The sequence below is a fragment of the Anopheles arabiensis genome, chromosome 3 (genome assembly GCF_016920715.1).
Source record: "Anopheles arabiensis isolate DONGOLA chromosome 3, AaraD3, whole genome shotgun sequence".
Lineage (NCBI taxonomy): Eukaryota > Metazoa > Arthropoda > Insecta > Diptera > Culicidae > Anopheles > Anopheles arabiensis.
In genome coordinates this window covers 46,266,201-46,292,511 of record NC_053518.1, presented here as the reverse complement: position 1 = coordinate 46,292,511, position 26,311 = coordinate 46,266,201, and the positions used below count along the sequence as shown (strand labels likewise).

The window sequence follows — 26,311 nt, the reverse complement described above, 5'->3', positions numbered from 1 at the left end:
ACTTACGTGGCATGCAAATCAGCTCCGGATTGCCGACGAAGTACGGCTCGCATATGCATTTCCCGCTGGCAGCGTCGCAGGTGGCTCCGATGCCACAGATCACCCCGTCGCACTTGTGCTTGCAGCGTCCGTTAATGCAAACCTGCGGATCTGCACACGGTCTGCTGGTGGAGCATTGGTCCGTGGTGCAGGCACCGCCCGGGAACGGGTTTCCCATCTCTCCCGGCGGACATTTGCAGGTCGGTCCGGTGTTGGAAACAATGCACATCGCTCCCTGGCCACACATGTACCCTTCGCATTCTGTGGAACAAAAGATAAGGGTTGTTAGAGCTGACGGTGCTCGTGATGCTGCGATGTTGCGTCCGACTTACGTGATACACAGTCTCCACCCGGGCCCTCGACGAAACCGGCCCGACACCGGCACCAGGCCGCATGCTTCTCCGGTTCGCAGAACGCGTTCGGTCCGCACAGCAGGCTCGCGCACGGACTCACGCAAGTGCCCCGCTCGCAGGCCAGCGTATCCGCGCAGTCCTCGTTCCGCCGGCACTGGCTCTTGACCGCGCCCTGCTCCAGTATGCAGCCGCCCTTGTACGCGTCACCCACCATCCCGGCCGGGCAGACGCACTTGTAGCCGCCACGCTGGTTCACGCACTGCGCACCGTACGCGCACGGACTGTTGGCACACTCGTCCTCGTCGATACAGCCGGTCAGCGGGTCGCCCTTGAACCCGACCTCGCACATGCACTGGGGCGGATCGGACGGCGTGCAGCGCGCATTCATGCCGCACGGGAACCGCTCGCACGGGCTCTTGCACCGGTTGCCATCGTACGCGTCCATATAGTACGGCGGCGGGCAGACACACTCGCCCGGCTGGACGCACCGCTCGTTCGCACCGCACTCCCGGTCCGAGGCGCACCGCTTTTGCGCCAGCGTGCACAGCCCATGGTACGGATCGCCCGAGTAGCCGAGCGGGCACTTGCACTCGAAGCCACCGATCGTGTTCAGACAGATCGCGTCGTACCCGCACACCTGCTGCCCCTCGCCACACTCGTCAATGTCCTCGCAGTGGCCGTTCGCTAGCGTGCGGAACCCTTTCGGGCAGGCGCAGTAGCTAACGCCGCCCGTAATCGTGATGCATTCCGCGCCGCCCGGACACTTGCCGTCCGGCGAGCAGCTGTCCAGCACGCAGTTGCCCTCCATCAGCTTGTACGGCGCTGCACAGCGACACTCCGCACTGTGGCACTCGTCGCACGACTGGTACGGATTGCCATTGAACCCGGCCGGACACCGGCACTCGTAGCTGCCGGGCAGGTTTTTGCAGAACGCGTTCACACCGCACGCCGTCTTGCCGCTGTCGTCCGCACACTCGTCCACATCGCGACAGCGCCCCTTCGAGTCGCGCTTGTAGCCCTGCCCGCAGATGCACACACTATTGCCGCTGTACGCGTCCTGCACACACTTCTCCCCCGCCGGGCAGGGGTTGCTCTCGCCACACGCGTTCAGGGCGGACTTGGAGCAGCCGCCCGAGTACGGATCGCCCGAGCTTCCGCCCGGACACTGACAGGTGTAACCGCCGGGGAGATTCGTACACACCGCTCCACTCGGACACGGGTTGGCTCCACACTCGTTGATGTCCACGCACTGACCCGGTTGGCCGGTGAAACCCTCACTGCACAGACATTGGGCGCCTCCGCCCGGCACCAGCATACAGTGCGCGTTCGGCCCACAGGTCACCTTCTCGCACGGATGGCGACAGTCATTGCCAACGTTCGGCTCCGGACACAGACAGCGCTTCTGCCGATCGCACACCGCATTGCCCGGACAGTCCGCGTCCTTCGCACAGGCAACCACACTGATACACCGCACACTCGGATCCGGATCGGCAATCGAGCCCGCCGGACAGCTGCACTGATGCGATCCGTCGAGGTTCTTGCAGAGCGCGTTCGTGCCGCACGCACCGGGGCGGGCACACTCGTCCACATCCTGGCACTGGCGTGTCGCATCGCCCGTATACCCGGGCGGGCAGGTACAGCTGTAGCTGCCCGGGTGGTTCGTGCAGACTGCGTTCAAGCCGCACCGCCCGTTCGGACCCTGGGCCGGATCACACTCGTCAATGTCGACGCAGCCGGCCCCAATGTCGGCCGGGTTGAACGTCCACCCCTCCTCGCAGATGCAGAACGCTTCCTGGCCCTCCGCCTTGCAGTACGCGTTCTTACCACACTTCACGTCCGCACAGGGCGGTTTGCACGGCACTCGGGGCGGCGTTCCGATGAAGCCCGCCTCACACTCGCACCGGTACGAGCCGGGCGTGTTCACGCACACCGCCGACGGTCCGCAGGCGGGCTCCTTGCGCAAGCCCCCCGCGCCACTTCGACACTCATCCACGTCGACACACACCGAGCCCTGCGGCTCGAACCCGTCCTGACAGAAGCACTGACCCTCGATGCACTCCGCATTGTTGGTGCAGTCGAAGGCGGTCGTGCACAGCACGTTCACGTCCGCCTGTTCGCAGGCCACTTTCGCGTTCGGCCGACCCACGTACCCTTGCGGGCAGAGACAGTTGTACCCGGGCGACGCGTTCTCGCAGATCGCGTGCTCGCCGCACGGCTTCTCGTACGCGCTGCACTCGTCTATATCGACGCAGCCCCGGAACGGGTCGCCGGTGTATTCTGGTTTGCATGAGCAGATAAAGCTTCCCACCGTGTCCGTGCATAGCGCATTTTCCCCGCATGGATTATCAAGGCATTCGTTTACATCTAGAGAAGGTGAAAACAGAATCATGTGTGTGGGTGTGGGTGTGAGTGTGCGTGTGTGTTCATGTGTGCGTGGGGTTTGTGTTATGAGATGTGCGCAAGACATTAGTAGATGGAAGCTAAAGCGTACTCAGAACCAATCCCGGGAGATCGACTGCCGAAGTGTGACAGGCCCAATGCTGACGAGTAGTGATGGGAAACATCCGGAAAACTCCTTATCGAAAAGGAATGAATAATGATCGAATTATGGGCTCAAAGTTTTGCATAAATACATGCTTACAAATTTTTAGGTAAATTACTAACGACTTTCCTTGAAAATAAGTACAGTTTCCGTTGAAACGTATTGGTAAATTTCCGACAGCTGAACGAGATCTAAATTTCTTGCCATTATATCACTATCATGAATTCCAGTCTCCAAAAAGTTGTAACAAAACTACAGAAAAATTGAATCTACTAAAGAACTCGTTTTAACCTTAAAAAAATATGTTGTAATATGATTGTAACCTAAGCTTTGAACGTTCCATGGACGGAACGAACCTCGTAGGTCCATTTGATTTTCTCATCACTAATAGCGATCATCTTCCGGCAGTCGATCATCGAGGATGACTCGAGGAAGCCATTGAGGTAAGGGTATGGGGGGTATGGGGGCGAACAAAACTAACTTTTGCAGAACAATTCACCGCGTCCCTCGTATCCCTGCGGACACAAGCATTTGTAGGATCCGGGAAAGTTGATGCACTTGGCATTTTCACCGCAAGCATGCGCCTTCGCACATTCGTTGACGTCCGTGCACTGACCGTCGTCCGAGGCCACCAATCCGGGCGGACATTTGCACCGGTAGCCGCCGGGCGTGTTAATGCAAATCGCACCCTCCGCGCACGGATTACCGGAACACTCGTCCACGTCTGCCGGCCGAGTTTGTCGATGGTTCGTGGTTGTGGTGATGTATGGTGGTGGTGTGTGATGTTTGTGATGTTGCAGCGGAACATGAGCATGATGTTTTGCCCGTGGCCGCGTGTGCGATTGTTAGTAGCCGGCAGTTTGGCGCACCATTGCCCGATTTGCCCGCACGTGTGATGTAGGTGTCGGCAAAGAGATCGGTCGGTCCCATGGCGATGAGTGGTGGTGATGAGAGTGTGTCATGTGTGGTCCCCAGCAGGCGAATATGATTTATGGCAAAATGCAAATTGAGAGTTAGAATACCGAATGCGTTAGCCGGTGAAGCATGGTGATTGGTAGGCGTTTGGCCTGTTTGGCGAAAAGCGATGGTCGGTGGACCATAACAGTTCGACCCGGACTCCCTACACACCCCCGGCCACTTACCTTGACAGTCCGTCATCGGATCGCCTGAAAAGCCCTGTTGACATTCGCACCGGAAGCTGCCCACCTCATTGCGGCAAAGCGCATTCCGGCCGCACGGTGAACGTGCGCACTCATCGTAATCCAAACATCCCTGAGCCGAGCGTGCATCTCCATCGAATCCTTGCGGGCAGTCGCAGCGATAACCACCCTCAAGGTTCGTACATATGGCACCTGGTCCGCAAACGCCGGGCTGAACGCACTCATCCACATCGACGCACCCGTTGTACGGATCGCCGTAGTAGCCCTCCCTGCACTGGCAGGTGTAGTTGCCGGGCAGGTTGACGCATTCCGCGTTCAGGCCACACGCTTGCGGATCCAAGCATTCATTGATATCTGTGCAAGAAACGAGCAGTAGGGTTTGTTGAGATCGTTGCTGTTAAGAGATAGTTCCACCCATTACTCTTACCTGCACATCGCTCTTCACCGTCGCCTTCGAAGCCGGGTTTGCATTTGCACACAAAGTGAGCTGGTAGGTTGCAACATTCGGCATTCTCAACACACCGCTGTGCGATGTTTGGATCCTGACACTCGTCGATATCTGCAGAGCAGCAAACCCGATTAGCCACCACCGTCGAGGGCGTGTTCATGTTTCGCTGTTCACTTACCTTCACAATGAAGACCGTCGCCTTGATAGCCAGGAAAGCACGTACAGGTGAAGCTGCCGAGGGTGTTTGTACAATGGGCGAAAACGTCACAGGGTCGATATTTACATTCGTTTTCATCTGACAAAGAGAAAGATTTATAAGTGTTTTTTGTACCTTTTCATGAAACAATTGAACAAAAAAGAAGTAAACTTACCCGGAACTTGGCAGTTACAACCACCAAAACCATCATTGCAGTGGCATTGGCCGTCTAAGCACACTCCATTCGAGCAAGCGGTGCCATCTTTATCACAATCATCTGAAAGGAATGAATTGAATGACAGGAGTTTAATAACAATACTGCTGATTGCCAAAATCGCGATAGGAATACTTACTTGTACACTTTAACTTATTTCTAAGTTCATCGGAGCCCATGTAGCAATCCGATGTACCATCACAAAGTTTGGACAGCTCGTACAGCTGCAGATAGTCTGTCGATTCGTTGACCTGGCAACCGAAGTAGCCATCTTCAAGGTTGAGAAAAAACACTTCGTGTTTCAGACCAAAGATTCCCACGTGCTTACGCGACGCTGAGAGTTGTGCGTTTGTCTGCAAAGAGAGAGAGGAAGAACATTATTCATTAGGATTTAGATAATTAAATTAAACTTAAAATAAATCAATTATAATAACAACAATCGTCAAATTATCGAAGTATACTTCAATTGATTTTTTTTGTCTGTAATGTAAATTCCTGTTTAAGATCCTCCCCACTGATTGTCGGAGGTATACATAAATTTCGTCAATCCTAACACCACAAGTTCAAGTCTACCGGGCATGATTGTGTCGTTTTCAATGAAATAGTGTAATTCAGCTGCTGGGAATTGAGATGCGCTTCGGACAAATTTTCAATTTACGCTCCCGGTTTCCATTAAGAAACGAACACCCGTTGTACCACAAATTATAATCCAACTCCATCCAGGAACAAGCACACAGAGGGCACATTACAAAAAAAAGTCAGCTGAATTGTCTGGGTGATCAAATAGTGCTGGTCCGACTGAGTTACGATGCGTTTCACTGTCACGCGTTGGGTGGCTCGGATATACTGGCTGCGACTGGAGAACGAAGATCGCTTAAAGAACATTCCAACAATTACCCAGCCCAATGCCGAAACCATTGAAACAGGACTGACAACGATGACGCGTAAAAAATCGGGCCCCTCACCGTAAGGGAAGATCGCGCCCGTTCATCAAGACAGAGGCGAATGACTACACAATCCCACCGGGCAGTTGGAGGTTGGAGGCAGCAATCTCTCTTCAAGGTGGTACGGTCTCGTCGCCACGGGGTATTGATTGTAATTTTGGTTTACTGCCAAAATAGGAAAACTCGGCTGCTCGCCACTGAGCTGCGGGAGCTTCTGCTGGGAGTATATCAAATGATGCTTTCTCTAGTTGACATCTAAATAGGCCTATCATTGGAAGCTTCTCTTGGCATGCTACTGTTCCTGGACTTGATGTGATCCTCATTCGTGGACGCGCGATCCGGTTCTTCTCGAGTGTAGAATTTAACGAAATGGACCCAATTGTTTAGTGTAACCTTTCATGTCAAGGTGCATTGATCTGTACGTCATTCCATCAACGGCGTGGTGTAGATTGGCCGTGAAGCAGGAAGCAATCAGGAGAGAACATTAGGTATAAGGTACCGAGCAAACCGAACACACGAGTAAGGTGCACATTAAGTTACGTCTCTAGGTGGTACAATAAGTGGATCTGACCATTGAACTGGAACGATCCAACAAGCGATCGATCGATAATTGTGTTTGAAGAGTCATAAAATTCATAATCGATTCAACGCAAAAACAGCAATACGCCAGGTCTAGAAAAAGCTGTGCTTAAAAGCTGATCGCAGCCATTCGCCGATGCTCTAGGCTAACGTTTCTGGGTAAACTTGTTAGCAAAATAAATACCTATACACACATACGTGCACATTCGTTGTTACCGGTTTCTGTATGTTTTCCCGGTGCCTTCGAACAAGCTGCTTGATTATGGCCAGCATTGAAGCGACGAAAGACTTGACGGTAGAAGGATAATAATTGGAATTCGATGTTGGTGATGATAGGGTACTATTTTCTTAAATGCGAAGTTTAACACTCGCCCGACACCATCGCTGGACGGCAACTATCAGCACCAAGAGGCGTTAATATTGGCAGCCTATGATTATTCCAGATATTGCTAAAAATGATGCAGCAAGTATTGTGGAGCAGGGGAGTATGTTTTAGGATTAAACGAGAAGCCTGGTACAAATAAAAATAAGACATGAAGGGACCAAACAGTTTTTAAAAATTCATTGATCGTGCCTCCAATCAAAATCAAATGCCTGATTTTTTTCATTCTTTTTAAAAAAGAATGTATTTATTTACCAACCAGCGTTAAAATTATCTCCACGATTGCGAAATAGTAATGGAAGAACATGGTAATGCTCTGGTCGTTTGATTGTTCCTACGCTTCTATTTATTGGAGGAATTTTTATGGCAAGAGCTTCAATCGTTATAAGACACTTGTTGATTCGACCAGAATGGATAGATAGAATCCACTTAGCAAATTGAAAACGTGTGTATCCGTGTTAGAATGAGCTTTAAAGATTAAAGGATCATACACATTGCAACTATGATCGTCCCAACAAACATGATGTTTAGTGCTGTAGATATCAGTATATCACCCCGGCTGGTAATGCAGATACATCACCCGAGCAAATGCTCTTGCACTTTACACTTTTATGACCTTCTGAGAGAGGTAGTTTTCAACTTAGCCGGAGGCTAAGCATCGAGATATAACACGATATGAGATGAACTGTAACATTAACAATCCAGGTACAAACAAGTTTAAAGCTATTCCTGGCTATAAATTTGCATGGACAACCTGCTGACATGATCATGATCTTTTTCTTAAACGAAAATATTACAATTTGTTCTAAACACTTGCCAGTAAAAGTTTGCATATAAGTTAATTGTTTTAAATATAATGGTTGTAAAAGGTTTTCCACATGAGCTGAGCGATTTTCATTACTTGTTTATATAATGGACAATATTAATTAAGCTTTACAAAAACAAATCCTTGTATTCTGTAGGTTCATTGGTAAGTAATTAATTTCATTTCACGAGCCCGCAAGTCACCGTCTCTGATGTTAGTATTGATCGAATGGTGTGTCGAAGCATGATACGGAGAAATGAGATAAAGGAAACCGCCTTATGTAGAATGAGATTCAAACGTTTCAAATTTCTAATTGATTGCTTGTTTTGATGTTTGCTTACGTTTGCTTTCACTGCATCTTCATATTACTAAAGAAATGAATCATTGATTTCGAGAGAAATAATCAATTCAATGTTCATCAGGCAGAATTCCACCCAGCCAGCAAGACACAAGCGATACTGTCGAACGAGGAATGCACGGTTTTAAGTTCATCAACACGTATTTAAGCTGTTTACGAATACTCGAATGATGATTGTTAATTAATAATATTTAATGTTCGCAGTACACAATTACGACGATCAGTAAGCAAACAGCAGGTTTAACTAACGGTGCAAGGCAGCTCACATACCTCCCATAATGTTTTGGTTCTGTTCAGATTATGGCACAGGTAATGGGACGCAAAGAATACGTTATAACGGGTTCTAACACGCTCCTGGAGATGCTTTCTGCCGTCAAACGATGTTTTAATTTGCGCTACAGAAGTGTAGGAGCATTTCAAACAAACAACTTCACTAGTGTCAAAGGCGGGGTTCTCTACCCGCCTCAACCATAACGATCATTCATAGGGTTTGGCATTAAGTGAGTCGTTTCTTCAAAAGGTAGCGACACTTGTTGAAGCATTAACCAAACAACAGTTAAACACTGTCAAGACGGTCTATTGTTTGGATAGAATGTTTCTGGAAGAAAAATGGCAAACAAACATGCGTAAAAGTAACCAATTATCCACAAGCTCTGTACGCAACTAAGCATCAGTACATTCTTCACATTATTAAAACGCAAATCTTTTGCACAAATCTTATGCCTCAAGAAATAAGATTATCATTATGTTCGAGTTGTGCTTCCGATTTCTTGGTCCGTTCACTGTAAAGATCAAGCAGAAAAATTGAAAGTGTTGCTGCAAACTTGTATCATAATCTTGAAAAATGATAATCCATCGCGAACAGTGCAACATTGCAGTAGAACTATTATTGCTGTTTATAGTTCCCTCTGCAATGGCCATTCGAGTGACAAATGACATCTCGAGTAATGCATACGATATGAACGCAATTTATTGCTTCATTACGTCGCATAAAATACTGGTGTAGGTACAAAGCATAAAAAGCGGTAGAAAATCATTCATCGATCGATTTGGCGCCACAGTCGATCCTTCATTGTGAATAAATAATAGGTCTGTTTCGTTGGAGAAAATTAATCCGAGAACTTTTCCTCCCAAAGGTTGAGAGGCGTCAGACCAGCTTCGGGTGATGGTGGTGGTGGTGATGATGATGATGGTGATGATGATGATGAGAATGTGGTAGATAATAGTCATAATGGTAGCGTTGTCGCTTCGGCAACTTTGTTGTTTTATCGGGCGTGTTTCGTTCTGGTTGTGGATGCTTCCGTTTTCAACGACGGCGCGACGGTGGGCATCACTGGTTGCGAATCGTGGACATATATTAATCGATAAATTACACGCAGAGTCAATTCGCATTGCTCACCGCTGGCATGCTACGCCTGGACAAAGATGTATCGGTGGCGGCAAATTGGATTACGATGTTCCCGTTGTACGCCTACGTTTGCAAAGGCCCGCGGCTCGTTCTGGTCATTTTTCCGGCCAGAACATGTTTTAATCCTTGTCGGAATGTGCACGTTGAAACGAAGTATCTATCGGCAACCGTGAGCAGCTGGGGCTCGGAATATAACTCTTATATTTGAAACAGTTTCGATCACACAAGGACATTGTGGCAGCATAGCAAGAACAGCGATCAGAAGCATTCTTAGACCAAAAAAGTGGGGAGTTTTGCTGAAGTGCTGCGTTCTTATGACGGTAGAAGGCAATGCTATCGCCCTATCGGTCTCTGATCGGTTCGCCTCAATCTTTCCCGCGGTGTAAAACTGATTGTCACGCGACTTGATTGATTTTGGTCCGCACATCCACGATGAGCTCAGCTCGGAATGGTGTTGCCATTGATTGCATTTAATTACGATTCGCTTTCGACATGGTAATTAGCCAGTTTCTATTGCCATCGTTCCACCGGGTCATTGAAGTTGAAGTGATACTGTAAATAATGGAACGCTCCCCAAAGTACATGCGTCCCAGAACCGTTACTCGAACGAGAGGTATTTGATAGAAAGGCATTCCGATTCTACAGCATTATGCTGGCAGAGCACTAAATCAAGCCGGGTGGTAATAAAATGATCATACGGTACCATTAGGACCCAGAATAGTTGGTAAAGAGGAAAGCAAGCTTATTAGTTTGAAGTAACGTTCGGTTCTTTTATGGCGCTACAAACATTTATTGCACTTCAATTGGAATTTATTAGATGGAAAGAATAATAAGAACAAAAACATTTCGAACTTTGGTAAAGGTAGCTCAATGATTTATCTTGTTAATGTCAATTTTAAGAATTTCTGCAGACCCTATTCTTTGGTCAATTTTCTCCCATCTGTAGGGTTTCTTTCCGATTGACATTCTGTTGCCTGGTAGCTGTTTTCACGCTGTTCTTCCTCGAAATGTGACTTCAATCGAGTTCTTTTCATAACGCAAAAATGTGAAATCCTGCCAGTGAGCCATTTCTCATCGTCTTAAGTCTCACACAGGCAGGCGAACGAAAAAAAAGAACTAAGATGATAAACGAGCAGCCCAAACACGATGCCTCAGAGTAAGCCATTTATTCTCCGTTTTTAGTGCAAAATTCATACGAATTGTTTGTGGAATCGTTACACGGGGAACAGGTTTTGAAGTGGCAACAATTTTCTCTCCGGCGAATGTGTGTGCACATGTCCGCAAGCATGGTCGATCTTTACGACCAATCTGACCCGAGACCCCTTTTTAGCGGCAGACGAACGCTGAGCGCTGGCGAACTTCATCCAGCCGCAACGACGTACACACAGAAACACACAAAAAACGAAAGCGAACGAAAGAACGAAAATATTTTGTCGGTTTAACATGGAGCGAACGACAAGCGTCAAACAAGTCGCACGTAACGTGAGCTGATCTGGTCATGAACCCCGGGTAAATGTTTGGACGAGTTCAAAGACATCCGCCCAATAGGACGGTTATCAAATGTTCCTGCAATTACATTGTGGTGTGAACACCTTACTTTGGTACATTAACATCAAATGACTACTATTATGGCGCCCTAGACCTCTCTGGACCAGAAGACCCCGTGTACAAGGGTTCGGCCAGCAACTCATAGTAGCAGACACGGTGCGCAGGGATAAACGCATCATCGGCGGGCAGTGGACCCCAGGAAAACAATGTCCATTGAGCGGGCCCCATTAATTTAATTAGGTTTTAAATGGTCGCCTAGCTAGTGCGACTAGTGTATCACGTACGAAGAAGCACATCCACGAAGAAGCACAGGGACGAAGAAAATTGAGCATAAAAGCAACTTTAGTGCAAATTAAAGTCTGATTGCGTCTAGAAGGTGACCTGTTTTGGTGGGTTTCAACGTTATGAAGTTATGAACTTGGCCATAAGAAGAAAAAAAAAGGATGATCATTCTTTTAATGTAGTTCATTTATCACATAGCTCGTGGCGGCTCGCGTGTATCGGCTTAGAACAGCATTAGAGTCAAATTGAAGAAGAATGTTCCAATGAAGCAAACGCAGACGCAGACGACGGGAGGCAAGTCTCATCATTAAATCGGCCAATTTAAAGGAATTCAGCGCCCTCCTCAGGTAGCTGCTGGGTTACTACATTACCTTAATTTAAGTTTGCGCACACTGTGCAGCTCTGATAAAGAAGGGGCGGCCAGAGACGAGAAGCACAAACGAGGAGAAGAGTGCAATAATCTTCGAGAAACCAACAGGCGAAATAGTGGCTGCAAGAAAAAAATCAGCCTGCGTATTAAGGCTCTGGGAGGGGGTGAGATAAATTCAAGGTTAGGATGCTGGATGTGCATCATTACGTGCAAATATTTGCGTAAGCTATGGCGGCAGGCAAATAAAGGAATTCTTCCATTATCCGCAGACGCTGTTGTGGCTAAAACCATCCGCAATCAGGGAGCGCTAACTGCTGCTTCATTGAGCCGGAATCCTCGGTCGGAGAATTGTGTGTTGCATACTGCACAACGACGTGTGTAATCAGCATCCTGGAAAGGGAAATGATAGCAGCCAAGGCTTGTCGTTGTATTGTGCTGCTGCCAATTATTCAATTAAATCACTTAGCCATTGGACAGTTTGGTTAATTATTCTTAACTGCTCCAACGTGTTGTGATTGTTGCATGAGGATCATCGAGCGCAGCTCAAGTTCCATTTAGACGAATTCCATTGGCCCCAGTGCTGGAAACCGGTTAAAAACCAATTGATATAAAACAAGGTTTTACTCGATCGTGGCAAACGTGTGTGTATGTGATGCTGTAGGGTCGCTTTTGCATGTTACGAACGACTCCACCCTTGCGATCGTCGTGAAGTGAAAGTGAATCATAACTATGCAAAAAGGAAAGTGAAGCCATTGCAATGCTGTAACTTGTGAGTCGTGTGTGTGTTTCAGAGGGCTGGAAGCTTTACACACTGGAAGGTTAACTGGAACGGAAAGGTATAAAAAAGTTTTCGATGCTGTAGGATACACTCCTCCCTTTGGTGTGATGATGAAGAACACTGGAAAATAACAACTGCTTTTAATACATGTTTACACCTCCCCGATTCAGCAAGCGAACCACAACAGCGACATCATTTCGTTCGTTCGTCTACACGCGCCATATTGTTATCACAGATGCTTAATTACACACCTTGTCTGGCGGTGCAACGGTACTTCAATCATTAGATGTGTGCGTGAGCATGAATCGGTGAAAAATCAAACATAAATATCACTTAAAAGCGTTTTGTAGCACCGATATCATCGATAGAATGTGGGTTTTTGAGGCTGCTGAAGCAGCGCTAAGGCTGAGGGAGACAGCGAGAGAAAAAAAAGACTTCACACCTACCATCCCTTCCCCCGCTCCTGTCCCACTCAACCCAACCCAACTTTTTGATCCCATCCGATTGATTGCGGGCAACTGCGGGCAACCAAATGCGAATGCGAAGCATCGAAAATCCTGCACCAAATCCACCAACTCCACCTCTAACAAATATCAATTAACACTTGAAATTATTCAATTTTCCATTTGGCATTTGCTCGATAGCATGTGCGCACGTTAGGTGGGTGCGGTGTGTGTAGGAAGCAAAAAAAAAAAGGTTTCGGCCGCTGTGATCTGGCCAACCACGTTTGATGAAGCGCGCCCAAACTGTCCGGGAGAAAAAGGCGGTGGTGGTGCTGGTGGTGGTGATGCTCGTAGGAAATTGAAAATTACTACAACAACAAAAAAATGTTGATCATGCGGGAAAAGGGATCGAAAACGAAGTAGGCAGACGGTCAGATGCGGTCAATATTCTCTCCATACAGGCTCCATAGGTTCAACGCCCCCCGAGAGACTGCGCCATCTTGGTAGCGTTAGTCTTGATTTCTTGCCGTTTAATTTCTGCTTTGTTGGCAGAACATTTTTCGGAGGGATGGCGCACGGACCAACGTGCGATCCTTTTTCACATTTTTGTTTATTCTAGTAGCGGACATTAACCGAAAGAAATAGTTATTAGCTAATGATTCGAAGCATGGCTGGTGAGGTGTAACCGATTGGATTGGAGGCAGAAAGCAGATTAACAATAACAGCAGCAACAGCAGCATCTCCGTAGAATGCAGAAAGAAACTACGAGAACAAAAATACGGGAGGAGACCAGTGCCGCCTGAGCCATGGGTCTTCCAAAAACCGGTGGTGGCACTGCTGTCAGAGGCGTACTCCGGGCTCCATTACGCGCTAAATTGGCACCCAGAATTTCCTCAGTGAGCTCAGCAAGAACAGTCAACAGCCGCTGGCCCGCGGCTAACTTGTAACCGTTCCTAAGCAGATCCTAGACGATCGCTCGCCGCACTCTCATCGTCCAAATTTAATGAGTTTCACTGAGGTGTCGTTGCCGGTGTTATCTGCTATATTACAACATTAAGCCACAAACAGTGCCGCCCTTGGGCGAGTCACTGTTTTAAATTGACGATGATAATGTTCTGATTATAGCATTAAGCTTTGCAAGCGATTGCAACCACCCATTGGCCGTGGCAAGGATTCAATTTAATCAGCGCCTTAGGGCTGGCAGGGAAATAGATATTACAAATAATGTGTGCGTGTGTGTGTTGTGCTCATTAGAAAAGCTACCAAGTAAATTGATTTCGCTGGGCTTCTACGAATATCCAATTCTACCAATGCTTCAATCTTGTCTAAAGTAACTTAAGCTGTACGATCTTCCAGAAACGTTCACTACAAAACCTACCTTCCGATCAGTTAACCGTCATCAACCGGGTCATTGATGACAGTTTAAGATCGCGCACATCCGTCCCAGTCATTAATTACGTCTATCTGCAGCAGCCATTGTTTCGCGCTTGCTTGTGTGGCGTTACCTTTTAGGGCTCAGTTTGAATAGCCGCTCTTTCACTCATTTTCCAATAGTTTTCTGACCCAGTTCGCTCGCCTTGGAAAAGCCGAAGCATTTCCAGATGGCGTGTTTGTCTGTCTGTGTGTGTGAGAGAGAGAGAGAGCACTTGCGTGGAAAAGATAGATAGGACCAGAAGCTAGGCGTACCGATTTGCCATACCACAGTGCCTTACGGGAGTGTTTTGGATTTGCGGTGGAGTGAACCGGTTTATCTGCTTTCTTCGAAAAGTGTGTTTGCTGACCGGTTTTCGCCAGCGTAATGCGAGATACAAACTTCCACCAGCTCTGTACGTTGCAGTCGGCCACTTCCGAAACGGAAAACCCTAACAAAAGCCGACCCGCGATGCACCATTCGCAGGCTCCGTGGGTTTAACGATGTACGGCGAGATTGTTTGTGTAAATAGGCTTTGGCGTCGGGTGTGACTGGCAGTGGTGGCAGCAGCACTATGACATTTGGCTTTTGCTACCCATGCCACCCGTCCCAAAGCCGTCCCCGTCGAGAACGTGCAACGGCCTACATAATTTCACCGCGCTGGGAATTCCGCACCACAAACCAGTGGGACGTGGCCCGTGCATCTTCGAGAATTAAGGGCAACAACACACGGGGATGGGGTTTTTACCGACGTTAGATAAAACACATTGCTGTGGCTCTGCTCCGGGGCCCGGGTAAACCAGGTAGCACAGCGTAACACTCTTACGTAGCTGCAGCAGCAGCAGCAGCAGCAGCAAAGCGGTGACGGTCGAATTCGACGACGTCGGGAGAAAAGAACAGTTATTCTTTCTCCCGTCACTTGTCTCGGATGGCGAGCAGTGTGCCCGCACCGCCATACTGGTTCTATACCGTCCGTATGCTGCAAACACGGACCCCACTTACAACCACGGCAGAAGATCGAGCAATTGGATTGTGTATGAGCGTCGTTTGATCAATCAAACGAATCGACCGGTTCTCCCACGGTAGCACGAGGAGTCGAAATTGTAGTAGTAGAGGCAGTAGTAATAGTAGTAGTAATGGTCATAGAAATGCTGGCTGACTTTGGTGTCGTTTAGAGCTGTTTGGTTCGAGCTGCAAAGCGGAACGAATCGGCTAATGGTATGACGTTGTTTGCAAAAGCAGAGGAGTCAGATCTTCCTTAGAGGAACGAACGATCGTTAAGCTAATGGCACAGTTTCTGGACGATGAACATATGCAACATGTGGCTGGACCGTTTTAGCCCTTCGAAAGATATTTTGCTTGATTAACATTCTTTTTACCAAAACGAAGTCTGGACGATTTGTATAAGAATGATTGAAAATAACTTTACTCTCGACCTAGCTAGGTTGGAAGTAAATGTAGAAACCATCGCAATTAAAGTGTGTTAAGCTACTCAAAACAGCACGTTATTTCAATATAAAAGCTTGAAATATCGCTCTCAATAAATTGGAAAGGCGGTACACATTGCGATAAGATTCAAATTAAATGTTCTGCAGGCATGAGCAATTCCATCATCGTTATTAATGCACTTCCAATTATAAAAAAATGGCAATAAAGTTCCATTATCATAACGTTCGGAGAGCTCCAGAGTGCCGAAGTCATTTTAACAATAACTCTCAATTGTGTTAAATCACATATCTACTGCAAAGTTATGTGAAGGAAAAACGAAAACGATTTTTTAGTCTTAACCCATCTACTGGTACGGGTGCGTAGTGTAGCGTCTTACACAGCTCATCATCCGTAACGACCGGCCTTGAATTGATCTTTTCCTACGGTTCGAATGCTCAATGCTCAGTGAATTCCTTCGCGCGCTCGTGTTCATTGAATATATATTTGCCACAATATTGGTGCAACACGACACTGTTTGGCCACAAGGGATTGAAAAAAGGTAAACTGTAGCCGATGCTGAGTTAAAACCGAGTCGTTCAACTCTGAGGTGCGAAGAGGCGATAGTAATCGTTTACTAGCCGTGTTACACTGCGTATGAAAAATGTAACCCTTAGCCGGAGTTTTGCTGCGGTTGTGTGCTTGATTACTGCTGCAACCGTGATCAACACTGCAACCGGAGCCGAGAAACAAGTACTAAGTAAAGGTAAGGGATTTTCTTGTTTACAATCTTTGATTTAAGATCACGCACTGTGCTGCAATTCTAGACGCACATGTATGAATATGCTTCGTCGTGAGTGTAGGTATATTATTGCCTGTTAAAAGGTACATTTTTGAAAGAATATAATCTGTTCTGTACTAAAACTGTACAAAACTATAATGTAAATAAACAACAAATTCGACAGTTGAAGAGCGATTAGAGTGAAGCAAAGAACAAATGTTCATTTAAAAAGGACGAGCTTCACTTGAGTTTCGTTCTTTTATTTAAAAAATGTAGTATCGATTTTGATTCGCATCTGGTCACAAGGGATCGGTTTCCGTCCACGCTTTATCCGCATACCATACGCAACGATCGAAGAGGAAACAAAAGAGAGATTTTCGCGTTTTCAATACAACTCTTTTCTTCACGCACGCGTCGTCCAATAAAATTCCAATTTAGCATACATACACACATGCACACATGCACCACATTTCAGAAGTCCACTGGCTGCATCTTGTTAATTCCGTGGCCAGGGTATCTCGATACAGTCGCACGGTGAACAGGGCGCTAATTACGAAAACGTGTGGCCCGCTCTATTCGTTTACTCACGCAAACCGAAAGCAGCAAACAAGACAGAAATATAGCTATAAAAAAACAACAACGCACTACAAGGAACTTAACTCAAAAGATGCTACATGCACGTTTGGTAAGCGATACGCACGGTGACGATGGTCGCATGCGCGATATAAGTGTGTGCAAGGGTTTTGAAGAGGAGCTTTGTTGGGTATGCGACGGTCTGCGTTCGTGGGTCGGTGGGTTTTCATTTTCAAGTGCAAGGTTGTACTCTCCTGTCTTCTTTCTGCTGACCGGAAACGCATCGGTAATTGCAATTGCAGCCGCAGTCAAGCAATTACTATTGAGAATGCATAAAACGCCGTAAGGAATGTCGTCAATGAATTGGCGAGGGTTCACTTTCGTTTTGACATGAAAAATGGTCGTTATCAGTTTATTAATATAGGCGATTTACGTTTGAGCCTATGGTACTTTTGTATTCTAGCAATGCACACACAACATCATGCTTATACTAATTCCATTTAGCTCATTGTACTTACCGTTCGAAACAGAAGAATTATCCACACCACTAGTGGCAAAAATATTTTCATTTTTGCTGCAAAGAAAAAGAGATAAGAAAACCAAATTAATATTGCGTGGAAAGTAATGAATGATGTGCTGTATTATTTCAATATTAACACAAAGTCACGATCAAACAGTGAATAGTTAGTGCGCTTGTCGTATGCCTTGTATTTGCTTGATGATTTGAGCTGCATGTTTACAGTTATTCCCGTACGCCCGCCGTCATTGCGAAAAGGTAAATGTTTAGCCTGTAAAGATGAGAGCGTACTACACCAAAACTAGCACTTGGGACGTTGGGTAGGGTTCACCGGCTATTTCTCTCTTCCGGGCTGCGAGACGCTTAGGTGTAAAGTGGCATGCGTGACTAACCCATTACTGGGAGCGTTCCAGACTGCAGCGAAAGACAGCACGAGCACGAGGCCACCGTTGTCGCGCCACTGCCTATTTCCTTCCCAGCTTCCAGACGCCCCACTCCCCTTCTGGAGGACACAGTCTTTTGTGCGGTGGTTTCTTTGCGCCTGCTCGAAGAGGTCACAAAGCGGTTGATGATAGTTTGTGACGATCGTGTTTCCCGTTTGAGCTGCTACCCTACAGCACAAATGGGCTCCCCAGGAGCAAGAACTTTGTGGTGTAAACTATTCCCCATGAATCTCCGGCAACGGCTGCAGCGTTGCAATATCTCTTTTCCTTGCCAGCATTGCCCTTTGCACACCGTTACTCATTCACTTCGCTGAGCCGTCCGGTCGCATGCGAGATGCGTCGACGGTGCTATCTTACGCTAGAAATCGGTTCAATTTTGCATAATAATAGCTTCGCTGGGTGCCAAAACACCGGCACAAGTGAGGTTGTTACGCAATGGCCAGCCATTGCTTGACAGATCCGTGCCACAGGCCATGGCCATGAGATGCGCCGGTTTGATGCATTGTCCGGTGTTCAGTGAAACCGTTAAGGTGTGTCGCAAGCAACGGCTGGTGCTGCTGCTGTGGCTGTTGCGGCTGCTGCTACTGCTCCTGATATGGCACCTTGCCCACAGGCAAACAGTTTCCAAATGTTTGACCACACACGCGGACATCTTTCGCAACGGATAATTGCAAAACAATCAACGTGAGTGAAGGCGCACATTGGCCCAGTGTGTTATTGTTGTACGAACATCACTACGAATGCACTGTTTTGTATCAGGATGTAGGTGATGAATCGGTCGTTGGTGAAAAGGCAAACACAAAACTCGGCTTGACAAACACTGATTTACCTTATCTCGATGGCCGCCTCTAATGGCGATGGTACCAATCCAAACGGATACTGTCTCAATAACGGAGTGTCGAGCATCGGGCAGTGTTATAAAAGTGTATCTACTTTACATATTTACTGTTTTCTAACGTATTGCTCTCGATCAAGGCGTACTGCACACAATTTCACGTGCGAGAATGTACCGCGCATTTAGGAAAAAATGCAGTTTACACACGTTCGTTCACCTTATCGCATCTTCGGAGGATGTCTGTCGACGGTGTAACAGTGTGCACTAAACAAAAAAAGCACACACACTCACACGGACGACGAGATTGTAATAGTACGATCGTAATGATGTATGTAAAATACAAATTTGCCTCACATGGAGTCGCTGGAGAGCTGACCCGTACCTAAGAAATCGAGCAAGCCTGCAAAGCGAACGTGCGGCTGAACCAATAACCGGCCAACCATTCTCCAATGGGGCTCGAGCGGGCCGGTCTCGGCCCATCCGGCGTGTTTATCTTTTTACAACTTCTTGAGCGTTCCAAAGAGGACCATCCAGAACGAACCGGCCATCGTACGCGGGATGAGAGAGTGGACTATCAATATTTATGATTGCAGAAACAATGAATTCCCTCCGCTTGTTAGCACAGAAATCGATCACTGATTTATGACTGTGACTGGCGTGGTCCCGTGGCGGTAAGCATATAATCTGTGTGGAATCTGATGCGATCCCTCTTCTGCGATCGATGTGGAATCGTTCGGAACATCTTAACGCCATACAAACGATGGTCTTGGGGCATTGGTGCGCCTCAAACTATTATCAAAAGCTTAGCCGCCCGTGCGTATCCGTACGATCGCAGAAGACACGCGGGATCAAATCCGCAAGCAAGCACACGATAACTATTCGATAAGATAAAGAGTGCAAGGTACAGGATAATAATCATATTAGCATACAATCTAAGCAGCCCGCACGCACGCTTTCTAGGCGATCGTTACAGATCGGCGTCCGACCGGCCAAAGGTATGGTGTGAATAAACATAGAAAGGACAAGGCATGATTTATGAGTGCTTTCCTTAATTACACTCGTCTAGGAATCGATGCCGAGAAGCTGACCGTGCATAGCAACAAGAGAGTGCATTGCCAATAATCAGAGTGTTGCATTCCATTTGCGACGCAAAGGCTGTAGGTGCACATCAATTGCTTGGACAACGCATCATCTATAACAGAACAGCGGTAAACATTTGGTGGAAGATTTATTGAAGTGCAAGCACCCCGCCGTGGAACGGTATGGGAAAATGAGCTGGGCGGGTGGAACAATGTGAACCTAGAAAAAGCCACCCCGGAGACCACGAGCAGCATAAAAGGAAAAGGGTTTTGCCGTCAGTTGAAGGGCAAGTACAATGGCCCATGTATGGAATTGCTCCCGATGGCTAAGGTCGATCGGACACCGGGGGACCGACCCGGACAGTGTTCGCGCACAGCTCATCTCACCGGTCCGGTGGTCCGGTGATGGAATTAAACTAAGCGTGTAAAATTCATTCCCAACCAAAACCGATCGCATCGTGTAAATTTCCACCACAATTTATTACGCGAAGTACCAAAGTCAACCGGACGGAGCGTAACAGAGATGAAGGGTTAAATTCAATTCCAGATCGAAACGGATTAATCGCGGTTAACGGAGATCGGGAGTGAGTGCAAGGGAGTGGACGAAGCTAGAAGTCTAAAATACACACACACACACACACACACACACACACAGCACAGCATCCATGTACCAATTAGTATTTGTGTAGGATTTGGCTACCACTCAAGAAGGCAGTTCATTAAAAGGGTAGTGTAATTTTTGCCGTACGAAGCGTTCTCCATAAATTTCGCTACCCAGCCAAGAAGCACACGGCGTCGCATATGTTGTTGAGAAAATGAACGAAAATCCCAGCGCTTGAGCTGAAGCCGAACAGAATCGAGCAATAACACACGGGCACACAATTAACGTGCTCTCCATTTCACCACGCGCTGTTTAAGCTTGCGTCGCCCCTCGTAGGCGTTGATAAAAAGGACCATAATTCATTAAATGTGATTTTGCGTTTTTGTTGCTCTTTTGCTCCCTAGCTTGCACTAGCCAAGGCAGGAACGGATTTTACTTGGCGTGAGAAATGGTACAGCAACGTGGCAAGACGTAACGTTTCTTTTATTACGCGAGATTGAGAATGTTTTTCTGATAGCACAAGTTACTGTAGCCCCAAGAGGTGCAGCCTCGTTTAGATGCTTTTAGCAGACGTTGCTTGAGCAATTTTCCTTGTGGTGGTGTCTGGTCTATTAAAGCGGGCAAGCGATTCAGAGAATAGAAGCTAGACGGAGCAAAGTGCCAAGGAGAACACTCTATATGTCGGGTGGAGAAGCGATGCAGAGACGACAGAAAACTAGAATTTTCAATAAGCGAAGCATGACCGTTCATTAAGCCAGCGTAAAAGAAATTTAATTTATTGGTTGACAATGAACAAGTGGACAAATTACAAATAAGACTCGTTTAATCACTTAACCACAAACTATGCAAAAGCAGCATAAACACCGATCGATCGTTTCAATTGTAATAGCAAAACATTCTTAACTTAGCGGTAAATAAACATATATTTTCTTACTAAAACACCTCAAACGAACGATATCCTTCGACGAGTTTTCAACAACGACAATCGGAATGTCTATAATCGGGAGCAAACAGAAGAAGCATCTTCTCGAAGCACCGGTCCATTAATCCATAATGGAAGAATGTTAATTGCCCAAGAATGCGATGCAACGTGGTGTGTTGAATGATTGAATTATTTCGATACATTTGATACACATAAATAACGCCTCCATCAGCCACCTTCCTTCATGCATCATTCGACGGTGGGCACACGCTTGGTCGGTTGTTTCCTGTTTGTCACTGCATAAAAATACCACCAGCAGCAGCATGTGGAAACATTTTCCGATGCAAGCATGCTTACAATTTTATGCCATGTTAATCACACACGCCAACAAGAACTCGACGAACAACCATACCGGGGCGACCTGCAGTCCTTGTGGATGCGGGATTGCTTTCATAAATAAGCTTTTATTGTTTTTTGTTATTTCATTTGTATATTATTATTCAGCGAGAGATGCGCTGCTGTGCCAGCCAGTACCGTCATCGGTAACATCAGCAATGGCATTATTCTACGGCGTTTCCGAATGGAATGCGGTGCCGTTCCTTTTGAAAGGGTAGCGCATAAGATCGATGTTGAAACGCGTGGACCAGTGTTTGAATGTATGCTTCGTTATGAGCGCTGGAACGTGTTTCGCCTTTTGTGGCAGTGGGTACAACATTGGCGATGGATGTGTTTTTCACTCATCCGACGATGGAATCGTGTCCACGTTATGTATGGACATGTACGTGATTGAACTTTCAGTGCCGTGCCCGCGTGCTCGCTATCAATTAGCGATAAGCATTATTTTTTGCTTTTGATTTTGACAGCCCTTTTGTGCCATTTGTTTAACTGCGATAACAACGGCTTCGTTTTATTTCCATTAGCATTTGCAAACATGATGAGATACTAAATTATGACGCCAAATTAGTAATCCGCACACCGAAGACGATACATGGCAGGCAGATTAAAGATCACTAACCCCGCGCTCACAGAGGCGAGTGAACTTGAAGAAGCCACCAACCATGTCGCTAAGCCCATCTACATGATCAAGAATTCTAATGAAATCTCTTAACAAACGAAAGCTCTCCTCTCTCCGCTTATTTTATGGAAATCTGCTTGACAAACATCCTCCCCCTCCCGGTCTAGAAAACGAACAAGAATAGAGAAACGACCATACATAGGAGAGGGGAAAAACTGTAAAGAAACCAACATATCGAAGGCTGTTTCCTCCAGCTTCAGGTGTTTCAATGCCGGGGAGGTCCGGATCGCTGACGACGGCTGACGATGGCCAATGTTCGCTGTCTTACATACTCGTGACAGAAATAAAATTGCAATAAAAAGTTGAACTTTTTTCCGTACCCCCCTTCCCTTTGCTGCACAGCTGTTTCGTTCCCTTGTGTTTGCGAGGTGCAAAGAAAGAGAGAGAGAGAGATCTTCCGAGATCCCTGATTTTGCTAGTGTTCTGTGTCGAGTTTATCGTATTTATTCTTCATCAGCAGTAGGCGCAGCAGTCATTGTGCCGAGGACGAACAAATCGTACGCCTGTAGTTTCGTTGCCAATAGGGCAAATGAAGGCATGCCGAACCAACGAATCGAACCGACGATCTACATACACACACATAAGGTGAAAAATCGTGCGATATCTCTACTGTGTCGGTGCCAATTAACAACCAATTCACTTGATTTGTTAATAAAAAAGAAATAATCATTCTTTTGCGAGTTCGTGAACTCGCGTTTTGAGTTGGCGTTCTTTTGTCTCGATGGAGCTGCTATTTACGTTGGATTAATTTGAGTAAATCTGTCCCATTGAATTGTAAATGCCTTCGGCATAATTTATTACGATTGAGTAAGGAAGCTTATGTCTCCTGTTTTTCGTTCCTCATTTTTATTACTTGTGCGAGTTCAAGATGATGAGGTGTTCGCGATCGATAAAAGATCGTTTCACAAAGAGCTCTTACTAAAATGTGTATTAACAAACATGGGAGACTTCATGAGTCTTCTCTCCATTTTGCATAGAATGATTTATGCTACCCCGACCAATAAACGATCAAGATAAGCGATACACCTGGCAGTCGTAAAACCGGGAATGGCTCTGTTATGCGTATGTTTTGTACGGGAAATCGTCGTCACTGATCGTAAAACTACCTAACACAACATGATTGCCTTTCGAATTCTGGTAGCGTCTCGGGAATGATTCGTTACAAAATCTTTAGGTCAATCCACAAATCATTAAATAAACTGCTGTTTTCAGAAAGGAATGTCGCATTAATCATGTATAAATCACTCTCGCAGGGTTGAATTGCAATTCACCTCGCAGCCCAAAGCCAAAACCGGTTGGTGATAAATAACTGATCGTTTGACACCCTCACCTTTGTTGCGAGCAAAGCCAGCGGGGAAAGACCATCATCCAAGGGCAAAGAAAAGGCGTTATGTACATTCTTTCGTCCTCTGTTTGCTTATCCTTTTTCGAAGCTGAACGTTACGGTCGACGTCGCCAGTTCTATGTTTTCTAGGCGGCAAAGGCCCAAACCGAACACCATTTAACGAACCGTCCTGTGGCGAGGATCACATTTCTGATCGCACGGACGGGTGTAACTCGGACTGGTACGTGGTGGTTCTGGTGGTGGTGCTAAAGTACCTGTTGTGAGCTGTTGGTGCTACTGTGACCGTGGGTGTTTGCACCGTAGGATGGTAGCCGAAGGAAATGAGTAAAATAAATCACATCCCATTTCACGGGTCCTAAAATTGGATCATATTTCATCAGTCACCCTTGGTGAGACTCTCTACCAACCCTTGCAACGGCGCGTATGATATGAGGAAGTGTGGCAGCACTGAATGAGGTGTGAAAAGATGTCCACCTTTCTGTCCTGTGCGCCAGGGAACGTCCAAGGAGCGTGTTTGTTTGCTGGATCCGGATCAGGAACGGAAAAGTGTATAGAGCAAGGCACAGGTAAGCTCTAAGGCGTGCGCTAATGATCCACTGGTTGAGTGGGTGATAAGTGCAGCAATGATTCACGGTCAATTGACTTCGAATGTATAGTGATGGTGACCTTCACAACACAAGAGTGGGAGTTCTGAACGATGGAGTTGCGGGAGGCTATGCACCACCATTACTGTGCGAACAGCCTTCCAAGTTGTTTGATCAGGAAGTCAAAGACCAGACTGATCTGTTGACTGTCTAGCGAAGACTTGTCGGCTTTGCTGCGAAATACTACAGGAAAAGATTTTCATAACCGACCGGACAGAAATAAAGCACAACAAACAAGGAAGATTCATGATGGTAGATTCAACAAAATCCTCGGTACCGACGTATCGGCAAACAACTTTTCGCAACCGAGCTGATTATTGACTGTTGTGAGCAGAGCGGTGCTATCGACACAGACCCACACACACAGGCGACATTCAAACAGATGTACTCGTGCGCGCAGAACCGAGCAGCTTACGTTCCAGATAATTGATAGCCAAGGACGCGCGATGAAGCTGCCATACGGACGGCGTGTCACGTTGTCTGGAGGGAGTTTTGTCTTTACCTCTTCATTAATTCTACTCTCGTCGGATTTCGCGGACAAGCACGGTTTTGTCTCCCCTAAGCCATTATCATTAGCCGCGCGCGTGTACACAGCTCTATCAATGGTACGCACAGTGTCCACCGTTCCACGTGATTCCGTGTGAGGATTCCGATCACCATCCGCTCCTGCAGGTCCAGTCGCCGGAATCGATGGAATGTTGCACCATTGTGCTTGTGTGTATGTGAGTCGAAACGACTGTCTAGCTACGTTAATCGGGATCGATGTCATGTTTCTGGTAGAACCGAGCGCCTTATAGAGTTATACGCTATCCATTTGACGGCACACCGGGGAGACGTCATAAAAATTCTACGCTCTCCCGCTGTCCATTGGGATAGAGTGTGTAGAAAAGATCCATCGATCGCCCGTGGTTATATGAAGAGATTCCTGTTCTGACTACTTTGCTCAAAGCATTAGTGTCCCCTACGAGGTAGCAATCTAACAGTAGTCCAAACTAGTGCGGGACAAAAAGATGACAGATTAATTTACCGTCCAGGGCGTCGGATTTTACCTCAATGGCGTTAGCCGCTTCAATCGCAACCATCGATTCGGTCGGCTGCGAAGGGATCAATCTTGCTTATAAAGAACTGTTTGCTTGCACTCAACTAGCGTTTCTGATCGCTCTTACACAGCTTTGATGCTTTCGATGTTGGGTTTCGCCATAACAACGCAGACAGCAGTCCACTACTAAAAGGCCTCCGAACAGCCTTGATGCTTATCAATCTTCTACCCGACAATTCCTTGTATTTTGTCCATGGAAAACCTGAATACGAATGTTATAGAGCTGTGCCGAGCTGTCAAACATATACGCCAGCCTTCAAGTAGTATATTTCATCCCTTCGCCGACCACGACCGCTCCTTCCCTTCCTCACAGCCCAAATGGTGGCCGATCTACAGACGACAAAGTTCATGATTTCTGTGAAACGGGAGTTTTGAGGTCGAAGAATGAAAAGTCAACCATTTTTTTAACACGATCCCGTTACAGATTGTTCGGTGTATTCTTTTCACCTCTTTTCTTCTGCCTCTGGAGCTATTGTTTCGTTATTTATTGCCATTGCTGTCTGGGTTAGTGACTCTAATATGTTTTTTTGTTAGTAATTTGGTCTGCTCTCTTCAGCTCTCGGTCCGACGGTCAGGTTTTTGGATATCTGATTTTGAAGATTTGTAACTGCTCGCATGATTTCATGTACAAATCACGGTTGAGCTTTTTAAAAAACACAGTTACATTACACCTTCTTTATCTTGCAGACGATCTTGCTTTACAAACTTATCA

General features: G+C 46.7%; 1 protein-coding gene across 1 annotated transcript in view; it reads right to left on the bottom strand.

The window, feature by feature from the left end:
* LOC120904491 overlaps nucleotides 1-26,311 on the bottom strand; it is a 136,832-nt gene that overhangs the window by 71,363 nt on the left and 39,158 nt on the right. Inside the window, 9 exon segments of the mRNA XM_040314501.1 lie at nucleotides 7-300; nucleotides 372-2,756; nucleotides 3,416-3,658; nucleotides 4,077-4,448; nucleotides 4,522-4,653; nucleotides 4,721-4,837; nucleotides 4,914-5,015; nucleotides 5,092-5,305; nucleotides 17,558-17,613. Of these exon segments, the coding sequence (XP_040170435.1) occupies nucleotides 7-300; nucleotides 372-2,756; nucleotides 3,416-3,658; nucleotides 4,077-4,448; nucleotides 4,522-4,653; nucleotides 4,721-4,837; nucleotides 4,914-5,015; nucleotides 5,092-5,305; nucleotides 17,558-17,613 (3,915 nt within the window).